The sequence below is a fragment of the Candida metapsilosis genome (genome assembly GCF_017655625.1).
Source record: "Candida metapsilosis strain BP57 chromosome Unknown scaffold2, whole genome shotgun sequence".
NCBI lineage: Eukaryota > Fungi > Ascomycota > Pichiomycetes > Serinales > Debaryomycetaceae > Lodderomyces > Lodderomyces metapsilosis.
Window position 1 is genome coordinate 1,940,695 of NW_027138160.1, and position 14,166 is coordinate 1,954,860.

The following is a 14,166-nucleotide window of genomic DNA, read 5'->3' on the forward strand; positions in this document are numbered from 1 at the left end:
CTTGTGTAGGACGTAGTGAAGACAAATGGCGAATTTTTTTTCACGATGTCAAACAAACAACTTTAGGATATATAGTAACACAAAAGCGACACAGAGAGGAAAACATGCATGCACACCAAGTTCTATATCAACCCTTGCGAAGTCCACATAATACCTAAGATCTCGGACAGTCTTTGCAAAGTAACACGAACCAACACGTCTTATACCAAAGTTTGACAAACTTTTCGTCGCAACTACAAAAATGAATTTCCCGCATATTAATTACATTATATTAATTATACATAGCTACACCCTCAACATGTCATTACCTCCCCCTCACACATCCACGCTTCCCAAAACAACCCAGTCTTGTACTTCACCTTCACATAATACCAACTTGAAAACACCACTATCCCATCCGAGACCATGATTGTGTAAATTTCCCTGCTCAACATCTTCTATACCAAGATAATCACTGATCCTTGTCTTGATAGTTATCCACAACGCATTATCTATCGGCCAAATGTTGCTATAAACCAAGGATATATGCGGGGCATATTCCTTTTCTGCCCACTCTGCAGCCTTGTAAGTGGCTCTTCTTTGGATCTCTGTAGTATCAAACTCTTTAACAGTACTTGGTTCTCTGCTATGCCTCTTCAGTGGTCTTCGTCTAATGGTGTTACCATTACTATCGGTGGTGTACAAATGAGGATTCTGTTTTTGATTTTCTGCTTCAATGTCTGCTGGAGCAATGACAAATACTTCTCTCATGATTTGAGCAAAAGAAACCAAATTGGGATCCTTCACCACTTCAAAATATAGTTTTTGAAAGTATTTTCTCTGGCTGTTTATATTCCCTATAGTGACTAGATTGTTGTGATTTTTGGGCAAAGATTGCAATGCCACGACACAAGCTGACAACACTTTGTCCACATCGTCCTTTGTTTTAGATGGATCATCGAGATTGACATTAACATTGGTGGTTATTGTAATATGTGGCTCAAACTTTGGTGGCAGGCCAGGAAACAATGTATTGATGGAACTACTCAATGTAGTCAACTTGTCATGTATTTGGGAATTTGGTCTCGGACAAAACCATAAAGCAACGCCTAAACCTTATCTCGGTTAGTAAAATTCTGCTCTTTGTGCATTATCAGTTGTTACATACCCATGATTGATCAATAAAAGGATAAGAAGAAAACAAACTAATTGGACACAAAATTTTTTTTAGAGCTACCATAAAAAAATATGTCTAAAAAAGGGTTTTTTTTATATGTTTCTATTATCTATCTAATATTTGCTACTTAAAACATCAGCGCCTTCAACAGCAGGTGCATCTACAAACCAGCTGACACTTGTACCAGAAGTAATATCAGTTACCAACTTCGATGGCAACTTACTTTCAGGGTCATTGAAAATCTCCTTCAAAATTGGTGCTTTACCTGAACCTTGAGCAACAAATGCAATTGCAGTAGCACTCTCCAACACTGGGAAAGTGATGGTAATCCTCCTTGGAGGAGGTTTGGGGGAATCATTTATGTATGAAACCAATTGAGCTCTTTCGTTAAGGAGTTTGTGTCCTGGGAATAATGAACATGTATGACCATCTGGACCGCATCCTAATAATATAACATCAAATTTATGAGGTAAATGAGCAGCATATCTTTTGGCAATCTCTTTATCCTTCTCAATGTCAGCTCCTTCCACTTGTCCATCCTTACCTGTTAATAGCGACTCATCTATAGTATGCACACTTGGCTTTGTTGATGAAAGGTTTTGAAGCACCATTTCGTTGAAAAGACCATAATTGGAATCCTTGTGGTCCAATGGCACAAGTCTCTCGTCACTAAAGTATACTTGCCACTTTTCCCATTGAACTTCCGCACCAATGTCTTTATTGTCAATCAATGCTTCTTTTAAAACTTTGCCCAAGGACCCTCCTGAAATTGCAATCTTGAATGATCCGTTTGCTTTGATAGCTTCATTTTGATGTTTAACGATATACCTACCAACAGCATTGGCAAGTTCAACCTGCTCGGAGTAGGAATATACGTTAGCTGTCATTTTGGTGGCAAAAAGAAAAAGAGAATAAAGTATTACGAAGAAAAGCAAGTTGCTCCGGTTGATCATAATTTTTTTTTTTTTTCCTCATTCTTTTAATTCTTTTACTTATTTCCGCGTATCTCGGATATCATTTTCTAAATATAGATATACATCACTCTAAAAAGTGGGAATACTCGGCACTATCTTTGATCTTGTTATTCATAAACTTCTCCAACTTGTTGGCGTTTTTGTAATACGTTGTCGACTCACTGTTATAAGACCGGCAATTTTTAAAAATCAACCTAGCGTCATACAAAAATTGTTCAAACGATTCGTACTTGTCGTTTTCCAACTTCAGTTCCATTGTAGATAGATCCATTGGCTCTTTAATGACATCATAATAGTCAGGAACTTCATCCTTGTTGACAGGTACTGCAAATGGCCATGCTGAAGGGTGGTTTTGCATCTCTGAGAAAAGAGTAACCATGAAATTGTAATGAGGGCCCCGTTTAGGTTTCTGAGCCAATTTATCCATCTCTTCCAGCCATCCTGCTTCACTTAGACCGGGGATATCCTTATAGTCAAGAGTCACATTTCTATTTGTTTTGAATATTTGAAGCCCGGGTCGTACAATGTGGGATTTGGACCGCAGTTTAATCTTTCTCTCAATTGCTGCTTTTTGTAGAAGAAGTATCTTTCCCAGATCAAGATACCTGAGGATAGACGGAAGCATCGAGCACTGCATCAATGTACCACCTTCATAATCCTTTATATATCCCATCCACACAGATTTATCAAGCGTTATTTCCTTGGTGAAACCTTGCTTTTTGAAATAGCCAATGGCATAATTATCTGCATAGGTCAAGAAGTACTTGATCGGAGAAGTTGCTCTAACATAGTCCTTCAAGTGATTCATTAAATGAGCACCGTATCCTCGCACTTGTTCAGTTGACGAAATGGCACAAAACACAATTTCAGCAAATTCTCTATTGTTGAAGGGTCTATAGGTTATTCCACCAACTACTGTTAACGGTTTCCGTACAACAGCCATTGACAAGTGCGAGCGGTCATACACCAACCGCGATATATACTCACGTGGCATTTTGGGTAATTGCTTTTGGAAAATGTTTTTAAGTCCTGTTAGCACTATTAGACTATCCTTTGTGTTGTCGTTATTTACCACTCTAAATTCAATCTTGCCTTCTTTTTCCTCTATTACTGAAGGTCGCTCTTTGAAGGTGTATATTTCCCCATCGAAATTGAAGTTTGTTATTCGCTTCCGTTCTTCTTCAGCCTCGTCGTCTACATCATCATCGTCGTCGTCATCGTCATCGTCATCGTCTTCTTCATCACCATCCTCGTTCTCTTCTCCTCCTCCATTTTCTTCCTCATTGTTCCCATCTTCCACTTTCGTCTCTCTTGTCTCCTCTTTTACACCATCCACTTTATCTTCTTGAGCTTTATCTTCTTCATCTTCTTCGTCTTTCACAACAGGTGTACTCTCCTTCGACTCTAACTTCATCTTTTTATTCAATGGAACATCGTCTTCGTCGTCATCATCATCATCATCGTCCACTCGTACTACTCTTTTCCTGTCAACCATGATTTGAATATGCAAGAAAGTAGTCACTTGATTTGTTTGTTTGTTGTTTTGGATGTTTTGTTGAAAATTGAAACAAACATTTTGTTTATATGCACTACCCAAAGATCCTGTTACACAAGAAAAACAAAAGACACACAGACACACACATTCATTGAGTGAGAGAGAGATGACTTTTAAAAAAAATAAAAAAAAAAAACCACTTACTAATACAATTCTTCTCAAGATCCCAACAAACATGTCAAATTATACTCAATTAACACCAAACGATGTTGCTGCATCAGGAGGGCCTGTTGCAACTGTCCTTTGTTGTAACTGTGGTGTCCCCATGGATGGTTCACAAGGACTTGTAATGTGTTATGATTGTATCAAATTAAATGTTGATATCACAGAAGGTATCCCAAGAGAGGCAAATGTTTCATTTTGCAGAAATTGTGAGAGATTTTTACAACCACCAGGACAGTGGATCAGAGCCCAGCTTGAATCTAGAGAGCTTCTTGCTCTTTGTCTTAGACGTCTAAAAGGATTAAACAAAGTGAGATTGGTTGATGCGTCATTTATCTGGACCGAACCACATTCTCGTAGAATCAGAGTTAAGCTTACGGTTCAAGGTGAAGCTATGGCCAACACAATAGTACAGCAGACATTTGAAGTTGAATATGTTGTTATTGCAATGCAATGTCCTGATTGTGCAAAGTCGTACACTACTAATACCTGGAGAGCTACTGTTCAAATTAGACAAAAGGTTCCTCATAAAAGGACATTCTTGTACTTGGAACAATTGATTTTAAAACACAATGCACATATGGATACCGTATCAATTCAAGAGACAAAGGACGGATTGGATTTCTTCTACGCTCAAAAGAATCACGCAGCAAAAATGGTTGATTTCTTAACTTCTGTTGCACCAGTGAAGGTGAAGAAATCGGAAGAGCTTGTCAGTACAGATATTCATTCAGGATCTTCTAGTTACAAGTTTTCCTACTCGATTGAAATAGCGCCTATCTGTCGTGATGATTTGGTGGTACTACCAAAGAAGTTGGCGCACTCTATGGGAAATATCTCAAGATTGGTATTGTGTAACAAGGTAAATAACGCCATGCAGTTTATGGACTTTAATTCATTACAAACAGCTGATTTGTCATCTCAAGTATATTGGAGGTCGCCGTTCCCATCATTATTAGATGCAACTCAGTTAGTTGAGTTTATTGTGTTGGATGTTGAGCCTACTGGTGACATGAAAGGAAAACATGTGTTGGCTGACATAGAAGTTAGTCGAGCAAGTGATCTAGGATCAAATGATCAAACTTATTACGTGAGGACGCACTTGGGTGCCATTTTGCACCCTGGGGATTCTTGTCTTGGGTATTATTTGACTAACTCGAATTTGAACTCAGACCTTTGGGATACCTTGGATACTGATAATACACCAGAAGTAGTTATAGTGAAGAAACACTATGCAAGGAAATCAAAGAAGTCAAAGAACAGAAAATGGAAGTTGAAGAGAATGGCTAGGGAACACAACGATATCATTGCAAATGATGATTCAAGACAAGCCAGACAAGAACAAGAGAAGGCTGAAAGAGATTACGAGTTGTTCTTGCAAGAGTTGGAGGAAGATGAAGAATTGAGACAGACAATCAATATGTACAAAGCTGACGAAGGACAACCACAAAAGGAGGAAGACGATATTGAAGAAGATGAGGATGATGCACCAAGAATTGCTATTGATGAGTTACTTGATGAACTTGATGATATGACATTGCAAGATACGCCAATGAATGAGTAGGCAATAATAGATAAAATCAGTGCGCGATAAGATAAAATTGTAGATTTTTTTTTTCTTTCTCTTACCAACTTAAGATCAATAACGATAATGACTTCTAAAGCCCATCCAAAGTATACACCCACTCAATCCTTTGTAGACTCGTCATTCTTTACCAAATTAGCAGAGCTAAAGTTAGATAAGTTTAAACTAGATTCATCAAGTCAGAAAATATGGGGGTTCCAACTACAAACACAGAACTTGAACAAGTTTAATGACACGCCTATAATTCATCTAGATGATCAGAGCTTTTCCCAGGATTTACCAGTAAAAGAGGGTAGTCGAACTTTAAAAGGCGAATTGATTAATGTCAATACAATCGAGGAGTTCAAAGACAAGAACAAGCAGGAGCTTTTGAAACATTGGGGCCAACAAATTGAAGAAAGGATAATCAACGCCGAAACATTTGATGTGGATGTATTTAACCAGTTTTACGTATGGAGCTACTCAGATTTGAAAAAGTACAAGTTTTACTACTGGGTGGCGTTTCCTATTTTGGGTAGTGAATGGATCATTGAGGAAGAAGGTCCAGTTGAAGCGGAGACCTTACAATTTCTACAACCACCTTCCAATGGCCAATTCTTTCAAGTTGATAAAAATGAATTGTTTAGCACTGCTGACAAAATGAAATCCCACACATTTGTTTACTACGATTCGTGCATTTCTCATGAGAATAGGCCTTCAGTTCAGGTTAAAAATTACTTATACTACCTAGCTCAACTTGGTTTCAAAAAGATTGATTTGGTCGTGTTTAGACCCCTGAGCTCCTTCAAGCAAACTGTTTCACTAGAGTCAATCCAAAATCCTCCAAAAGTGACTGGTTGGGAGCGAACCAGTCAAGGAAAATTGGGTCCGAAGTTAGCCGATTTGGGTCTGTTGATCAACCCAATAGAACTTGCTAACCAAGCTGTGGAACTAAATTTGAAGCTAATGAAATGGAGGATTGCGCCCACACTTGATCTCGATATCATAAAGAAGCAAAAAGTTTTGCTTCTAGGGGCAGGTACGTTGGGGAGCTATGTGGGAAGAGCATTGTTAGGGTGGGGGTTCAAAGACATTACATTTGTTGATAATGGGCGAGTTTCGTACTCGAATCCTGTACGACAGCCGCTCTTCAATTTCGAGGACTGTTTTAGCGATGGTGGACGCGGGGAGCTTAAAGCTCAAAAGGCTGCGGACAATTTAAAGAAGGTGTATCCTGGTGTTGCTGCAAAAGGGATTTGCTTGGAAGTACCAATGATTGGCCACCCAGTGACTGATGATGACAAACAGAAAGCATTATTTGAGCAGTTGGACGGTTTGGTAGAGAGTAGTGATGTTGTATTCTTGTTGATGGACTCTAGGGAGTCGAGGTGGCTTCCAACTGTTATGGGAGCCGCAAAGGACAAAATAGTCATCAATGCAGCTTTGGGATTTGACAGCTACTTGGTTATGAGACATGGAAGTCCTGCTAAAACAGACCGATTAGGCTGCTATTTTTGTAACGATGTTGTTGCACCAGATGACAGTTTAAGTGACCGCACATTAGACCAAATGTGTACGGTGACTCGTCCAGGAGGAGCCTTGATGGCATCTTCATTGGCCCTGGAGTTGCTAGTTTCAATTTTGCAACAACATGAAAAACTGAGAACAAAGCATAATGAGACTACTGTTTTTGGCTCTACTCCACATCAAATTCGAGGGTTTTTGCATAACTTTTCTCAGTCTACATTATACGCTCCTGCGTATATACATTGTTCGGCATGTTCTGAGAAAGTTATTACACAATATAATGAAAACAAGTGGGAGTTTGTAAAGAAATGTTTGAATGAACCAGGGTATTTGGAAGATTTTTGTGGGTTGAAAAAAGTGCAAGAAGCAGCGGAATTGGCTATCGAAGCTATGAATATTCTGGACGTTGAAGATGATGAAGATCTGGAATGGTTGGAGTAGTTGATTTTGTGTAAGAAATGTATTGTGTACGCGAAAAAAAAAAAAAGAAAGAAAGAAATGAAAACACAACAACATTGAAACAACGGTAGAGAGAGATCCCTATTGCAATTACAGTATGAATCAATATACTCCGTCCCAAATTAACCGACTACAGGAGGATCAAGGATATACAGAATATAATCAAAAGCATAGGAGAGGATCCTTTTCATCGCCACGAGATTTACACTTTAGCCAAGAGTTTACAATGGAGGAACAAGAAAGGCCATTCACTCCACAACCAAGCTATGACACTGTTGAGTTGATGGAGTTTGACTCGGATGAGACAAGTAGCGTGCATGCGTGCTGTACTGCTACGGAAGTTTCTGCAGTGCAGAAGATACCACCACCATTGCTTCTGGACATTAGTGATATAAATATTCAACAAGCATTAATAGTAAAAGATATTTTGTTTGCCCTTTTAGGATTGGAAGGGCATTATATCCAATACAACAGGACCTACAATCGCTCATCATTAAGCTCTAGAGTCTTGGGGCCTGACTTCAAGGTTGCAAAAAATCTAGACATTAGTTTGAAAACGGTCACCAAGAGAATAATACGAATTGGAAAATATTACAGTGGGCTAACTGCGTTTACTCAGTTTTATAATGATGCAGCCCATGGAAAATTAGTTCAAGCTTTTTGTCATAGCATTGCCATGTTTTTCAAGCAATACAATAAGATACTTGTCAATTTGGAACACGAATTCTATGTCAACTCCACATTCAACATCAACACTCTTGAACAAGCTCTTTACCAGGATGTTGCTGGTAAGATGTCACATATGTACTCGATTGCTACAGCTATTCACGAACTAAATGAAGAGAGACGGCACCTACATCATGATGAATTGGACAATACCCTACATCGTTTGGAGACTGATATGTACACAACAAAGATGAAAGTTTGTAAAGGGGGGCTTGTATTGAAGATCATCAATGAGAGGATTTTTGCTTATAAAGGTGACGCTGTGTCGTATGAATTTTTGAGAGCCCTTTACGATGAAGTAAGCGGCGAATACGTTTCCATGTTGAATAAATGGCTCACCCAAGGCTCAATCGAGGATCCTTTTGATGAGTTTATGATTAGAGTGGCTAAAGTTCCTAAAGGGCTCCGATCACTTTTCCAAATGAATAGTGACTTTTACTGGAATGAATTGTTTATGATAAAAGAAGATGGACTACTTGATCAATTTATTGATGCTAAATTGCAAAATAAAATTATCAACACCGGAAAGTACCTTAGTATGTTCAAAAAGTGTACCGACTTGCACGATTTTCAGTATTTGAGTGAAACCTTGGAGGGTATAAGAAGTTTAAATGCCCCAGACTTGGAATTAAAGATTGATTTATTTGCCACCAGAGCCAACAAGATTCTTTTAAAATTATTGTTTGAGGGTTATAAATTTCCCACATTGGTTAGATCATTTCAGACACTTTTCCTATTCGACAACTCATTCAAGATTGACTCGTTTATTGATTCGGCTTTCCAGGATTTGAGGCGAGATAAATACAAAATATCCACGCTGAAAATTCAAAGACAATATAACGACAAGTGCATTTCAATGCTACAAAACGAGCGCAATATTTCCTCCCCAGCTAAACTTGCAGAGCATAATCAACGATTCACAATCACAGTTGAAAACTTTTTCAAAGCCACAGAAGAACTCATTGCGAGGAAGGAGTCAAACGTGACAAACTACGATGTTCGAAAGTTGTTGCAAGAGCACAACGAAAGTGGAGAGCTAAGAAGCGAAGCTGCTGGTGATGGTCAAAAGAAGGGACTGAATGATAAAGTCGATGATGCGACTTTCCTTAGTGTCGATGTCACCGTTCCGCTTCAGTTCCCATTGAATTTTGTCTTGAATAGGCAAACTTCATACCAATACGAAACGCTATTCAAATTTTTGTTCATGCTCAAATTTGTAACTAAACAAATTGAGAATAACTGGCAAGATATTAACACCTCAAAGATATGGACGGAAAGAACTTTTCCCCCAAGAGTAAAAAAATGGATATTGCGGTGTCGAATGCTACATTCGCGTACCTTGGCGTTTGTAACACACGTACAATCGTACGTCATGTATGATGTGATAGAAAGCAACTATGAAGAGGTTGATAAATTATTGAATGAGTATGCTAGTCAACTAGCTGCCTCTGAATTAGGTTCAAATGTTACACAAACTGACCAACTGCTCAATGCTAAGTTACCAAGTAACTATGGAATAAATGCAATTTTCGACAGGAGGATCAATTCACGCAAGGCAAATACAACAAGTGAGACATTATCTGTACAAGATTTAAAGGTCAAGTTGGAAACGTATACGACGTCTATACTTAGTGATGCCTTATTGACACGGTCCGAGACACTATTATGTGTGAGGGAGATGTTTTATTTCATAATTCAGTTTCAAACTTATACTGCTCAAATGAAGAAAATGTTGGTGTTTATACATCCTAGATTATATGAAATGTTTTCCAAGGAGCTTCCTGGCAAGTTCAACAAGCCAATGGACAATGAACTGATCCAGCAAAGACTTGATTACATGGATGAAAGCTTCTTTCTTCGGTACCAGAAGTTTGGCGAGCTTCTCACGTATTTCCTTTCTACAATCAAAAAAGTCGGTAAGAGAGAAAATAGAAAGCTACTAGAATTGAGTGATCGATTGGAACTGTGTTTCCCAGAATGATATATATATATATATTGTATGTAATTTTAGCTCATCAAAGTATCTTCATCTGTAGCTTGCTCATTCAATACCTTTATAATCGCATCCGTCTTCTCGTCACTATATACCTTAAATCCTTCAGATTCAGTCACACTAGCCAATTGTGCATTCTTACAATCCAACTTTTCTTCCATAACTTGTTTCAAAATCTTCAATGCTAACAATTCAGCATCCTTCAAACTTAAACTCTTGTGATATTCATTATTTAATTCAGCTTGAGCTCCTTCACTACCCGAACCAATTGCTTTAGCATCGTATCTGTAGAAAGTTCCCGAAGGCTCAGCATGGTATAATTGTGGTCCCTTTTCTTTATCAAAACCAGCAATTAATAAAGCAACACCAAACGGTCTTGACATTAATCTCTTTTCACCATCAGCACCTTCTCCAAACCTCAATGACAAGTCACAGACGCTTTGGGTCAAACTTTCAACACCAATGTTTTCATCGTAGTACAAGTTGTGGGTCAAACTCGATACACGGGCATGGTCAATTAACGATCTAGCATCAGCAGTTAATCCACTCATGGCACATCCTATATGGTGATCTATTTCAACAATCTTTTCAATTGATGAAGATTCAAGTAGAGATGATGTGACTCTTTTTTCAACACCTAATATGACACCTTCACTTGTTTGAATGCCAATTGCCGTCGACCCTAACTTGATGGCTTCAAGGGAATATTCAACTTGGAAAAGTCTTCCTTCGGGTGAGAATGTAGATACACCTCTATCGTATTCACTTCGAGTTAAGAACATATCGTCGTGGGTAAAATGTGCAATTGACTTGGTGTATCTCTCTGGTGGCGATATTGAAGGCACTTTCATTTTTTTTTTTTGCTCGTTCTTTTGTCTGTCTATTCTTTTGTCTATACGCACACTACCAACATATCTACTCCAAAGTCAATAAGCCATTCGTATTTTTAAAATTCTATATAAAGCTTCACCTATATCACTACTCCTATCTATGAACTCTTTGGAGCCAATTCTACAATCTTTTCAGCAGCTGGGTCTAAGTCTTCAAAAGCAAACAATTTCAAACCAGAGTTTTCAATCAATTGCTTAGCTTCAGCCATGTTGGTACCTTGTAATCTAACAACAACTGGGATGTCCAAGTTGAAGTTCTTGGTAGCAGCAATCAAACCCTTGGCAACGTAGTCACATCTAACAATACCACCAAAGATATTTACAAAGATACCATTGACGTTTTTGTCAGACAAGATCAATTCGAAAGCCTTTTCAATGGTTTCTGGAGTAGCGGTACCACCACAGTCCAAGAAGTTAGCTGGTTCACCACCATATAACTTGATGATATCCATAGTTGCCATAGCCAAACCAGCTCCGTTAACAATGTTGGCGATGTTACCATCCAATTTGATAAAGTTCAAACCGTATTTACTAGCTTCTGCTTCTTGTGGGTCTTCTTGAGTTGGGTCTCTCCATGAGAAAACTTCTTCTTGACGGAAAGCAGCATTGTCATCAAAACCTAATTTGGCATCCATGGCCAAAACTTTGTGGTCTGGGGTTTCTGACAATGGGTTGATTTCGACTTGAGTACAGTCACGTTCAATAAAACATTGGTACAATCCTTGGATAGTCTTGGCGGCTTCTGGGATAGCATCCTTGGTGAATCCCAATACAGATGCAATTTCAGTGGCCAATTGGTCGGAGACACCTTCTTCTAATGGAACTGGGAAAGTTTTGATGGCAGATGGGTCCTTAGCAGCAACACCTTCAATATCCATACCACCTTGAGAAGAAGCAACAATCATTGGAGTTTGCTTAGCTCTGTCCATCAACATTGCAACGTATGCTTCAGATTGAGCATCTCTTCTTTCAACAATGTAGACAGCAGTAACTTCCTTACCCTTGGCACCAGTTTGTTTGGTGATCAATTTGTGGTTCAACATTTGACTAGCTAAATCTTTAGCTTCTTCAGGGGATGAAATCAATTTAACACCACCTTGTAAACCAGAGTCGAAGTGACCTTTACCACGACCACCAGTCAAAGCTTGTGCTTTGATGACCAATTCATTGGTACCCAACTTTTTAGCAGCTTCGAATGCACCTTCAGCAGTAGTTGCTGGGTAACCTTTTGGAATTGGGACACCATACTTGCTTAATAAAGCAGCAGAACGGTATTCATGTAGAGACAAGAATCTTTTTTGTTGGGCAACTGACTAAAAAAATTTCAAAACTGTTAGTATTCTTTTGTATATCCCGGAATATATCGCAATAATCTATCTCGGTTGGAAAAAAAAAAAAAAATTTGGGAAAACGCCGACATTTGAGACTCAAGAGTCAACGTGGGCAACGCAATTGATATGAATTCAGTGTGATGCACTTTGAAGGAGGAAATTATCGGATTGGTGAGGTATGAGAGTCCATTGTTACACTGTATGTAAGATCACAGACCTCTGACTTTCTCACAATTTCCGATGTAACCTCAAACAAAAACGCGATAGAGATCGATGTGGATCAACTTCGATGATAGATTTGCAATCTGTCTCCCAATTGAGAGCAACATACCCTTGAAAAACGAGCAACTGATCTTGATAACATTGTGATGAAGGAATAGATATGAAATGATTTGGAGTTTTCTTCAAATGCTTAAACTTCAGAAGAAAAGAAGTAGAATTCAATTTGTTGAACAATTTTTTTTTTTTTTCTCTTTGAAAGCATTTGAGTCCTTTTTTTCAACCAAAAATTTCTTTTTTCCCCTCTCTCTCTCTCTACAACGGTTTAAGAATTTCACAATATTTGATTCCTGTTAATATTGTATGCTATTAGGCACCTTATCATGCTCCCTTCTTTAAACCATTCACTCAATCAATGAGGTTGTTGCTCAAGTAATCAATGCTCTTTTACGGACCAATTGTTCATGGTCTAACGTTGGAATCCGTACAACGCCGAAGTTTGCGATGAGACTCATATTATTTACCTTCGATGCATGCACGCATGCATACACACATGCAGATTGACAACTGCCATTGAACGGATTTTGTTCAGGCTCAGCTGCATGCGACACAGAAACGACTCACGCATCTGCATCTCAATTGAAAAGTCATTATTGCAATGTTGCATGTTATATATTTCCTGCATATAACCAAATCTTCATAAAAATAAATTTTGTAAAACGTCTCATCTCGGTAAAAGGGTCTAAACTTCTCAACTCAACAATCCAATTGGAAATGTCTAAGCATTCAAGAGTACGGCCAGTGTATGATCTGGATTCATCAGATGAGGAAACAAACTACAAGCCAAGGAAAGAATCAAACAGGTCGAAAAAACTGAATGATACTCAAGACGATGAATTAGCTACCATTTCATTTGGGACATTACGTGATGCTCAGTCTAAATTACAGGATGAAGAAGTTGCTCGACAAAGTGATAGTGAATCGGAGGGATTTTTTGAAGAATCTGATTCAGACTCTGGTCCAGAAGAGACCAGTTCTAATAACACCCACAAGAAACGAAGTAAACATGCCCCGGCAGTGGCATCAAGCAAAAGGCCAGTTTCTAGAATTAGGGATATTCCAGGTCTACCTTCGAGAAAGTCACAAACCCTACATACAGACATTCGATTCGATGCAGCTTATGGGAAAGCTGACTTGACCCAAACTAGAAAAAATTATGCCTTTTTGGATGAATATCGTAAACAAGAGATTCAGAATATGGAACAGATATTAAAGGATAAGAAATCAAAGTTGGATGAAAGTGAGAAGGAGGAAATCAGGTTGCAACTTCAGTCGTTGAAATCAAGAATGGACACTTTGAAGAATCGTGATTTGGAAGATCAAGTTTTGAAAGAGTACAAGAAGAAGCAATATCAAAATGTAAAAGAGGGCAAATCGTCTCAACCTTACTTCTTGAAACGCGGTGATAAGAGAAAGATTTTACAAAAAGCCAAATATGACACCATGAAACCTAAACAAAGAGAAAAGGCTATGGAGAGGAAGAGAAAGAGGAGATTAGGAAAAGAGTTTAGACAATTGGAATTCAGACCTCGTAATGAGTAGAATTTAAA

At 38.5% G+C, this 14,166-nt stretch overlaps 9 protein-coding genes across 9 annotated transcripts; 4 read left to right on the top strand and 5 right to left on the bottom strand. All coding sequences in view use genetic code 12, as the record gives it.

The window, feature by feature from the left end:
• Positions 1 to 315: 315 nt before the first annotated feature.
• Positions 316 to 1,151, bottom strand: I9W82_002324 (2',3'-cyclic-nucleotide 3'-phosphodiesterase; the record flags this gene model as incomplete). Its single annotated transcript, XM_067691167.1, has 2 exons — positions 316 to 1,088; positions 1,148 to 1,151. The coding sequence occupies 2 exons, from the start codon at positions 1,149 to 1,151 to the stop codon at positions 316 to 318; spliced, it is 777 nt and encodes a 258-aa protein (XP_067549559.1).
• A 118-nt stretch (positions 1,152 to 1,269) lies between these two features.
• On the bottom strand, positions 1,270 to 2,043 carry SOL3 (6-phosphogluconolactonase; the record flags this gene model as incomplete). Its single annotated transcript, XM_067691168.1, has 1 exon — positions 1,270 to 2,043. The coding sequence occupies one exon, from the start codon at positions 2,041 to 2,043 to the stop codon at positions 1,270 to 1,272; it is 774 nt and encodes a 257-aa protein (XP_067549560.1).
• A 151-nt stretch (positions 2,044 to 2,194) lies between these two features.
• GCN5 (histone acetyltransferase) lies at positions 2,195 to 3,625 on the bottom strand (the record flags this gene model as incomplete). Its single annotated transcript, XM_067691169.1, has 1 exon — positions 2,195 to 3,625. The coding sequence occupies one exon, from the start codon at positions 3,623 to 3,625 to the stop codon at positions 2,195 to 2,197; it is 1,431 nt and encodes a 476-aa protein (XP_067549561.1).
• Positions 3,626 to 3,860: 235 nt separating this feature from the next.
• On the top strand, positions 3,861 to 5,411 carry NMD3 (ribosome-binding protein; the record flags this gene model as incomplete). Its single annotated transcript, XM_067691170.1, has 1 exon — positions 3,861 to 5,411. The coding sequence occupies one exon, from the start codon at positions 3,861 to 3,863 to the stop codon at positions 5,409 to 5,411; it is 1,551 nt and encodes a 516-aa protein (XP_067549562.1).
• Positions 5,412 to 5,498: 87 nt separating this feature from the next.
• On the top strand, positions 5,499 to 7,379 carry APG7 (Apg7p; the record flags this gene model as incomplete). Its single annotated transcript, XM_067691171.1, has 1 exon — positions 5,499 to 7,379. The coding sequence occupies one exon, from the start codon at positions 5,499 to 5,501 to the stop codon at positions 7,377 to 7,379; it is 1,881 nt and encodes a 626-aa protein (XP_067549563.1).
• A 244-nt stretch (positions 7,380 to 7,623) lies between these two features.
• Positions 7,624 to 10,104, top strand: I9W82_002329 (uncharacterized protein; the record flags this gene model as incomplete). The annotated part of the gene is made up of 1 exon (XM_067691172.1): positions 7,624 to 10,104. The coding sequence occupies one exon, from the start codon at positions 7,624 to 7,626 to the stop codon at positions 10,102 to 10,104; it is 2,481 nt and encodes an 826-aa protein (XP_067549564.1).
• A 26-nt stretch (positions 10,105 to 10,130) lies between these two features.
• Positions 10,131 to 10,967, bottom strand: PUP2 (proteasome core particle subunit alpha 5; the record flags this gene model as incomplete). Its single annotated transcript, XM_067691174.1, has 1 exon — positions 10,131 to 10,967. One exon carries the CDS (start codon positions 10,965 to 10,967, stop codon positions 10,131 to 10,133), a length of 837 nt encoding a protein of 278 aa, XP_067549565.1.
• Positions 10,968 to 11,104: 137 nt separating this feature from the next.
• Positions 11,105 to 12,701, bottom strand: LSC2 (succinate--CoA ligase (GDP-forming) subunit beta; the record flags this gene model as incomplete). Its single annotated transcript, XM_067691175.1, has 2 exons — positions 11,105 to 12,319; positions 12,669 to 12,701. 2 exons carry the CDS (start codon positions 12,699 to 12,701, stop codon positions 11,105 to 11,107), a joined length of 1,248 nt encoding a protein of 415 aa, XP_067549566.1.
• Positions 12,702 to 13,330: 629 nt separating this feature from the next.
• I9W82_002332 (rRNA-processing protein) lies at positions 13,331 to 14,158 on the top strand (the record flags this gene model as incomplete). Its single annotated transcript, XM_067691176.1, has 1 exon — positions 13,331 to 14,158. The coding sequence occupies one exon, from the start codon at positions 13,331 to 13,333 to the stop codon at positions 14,156 to 14,158; it is 828 nt and encodes a 275-aa protein (XP_067549567.1).
• Between the last annotated feature and the right edge of the window lie 8 nt (positions 14,159 to 14,166).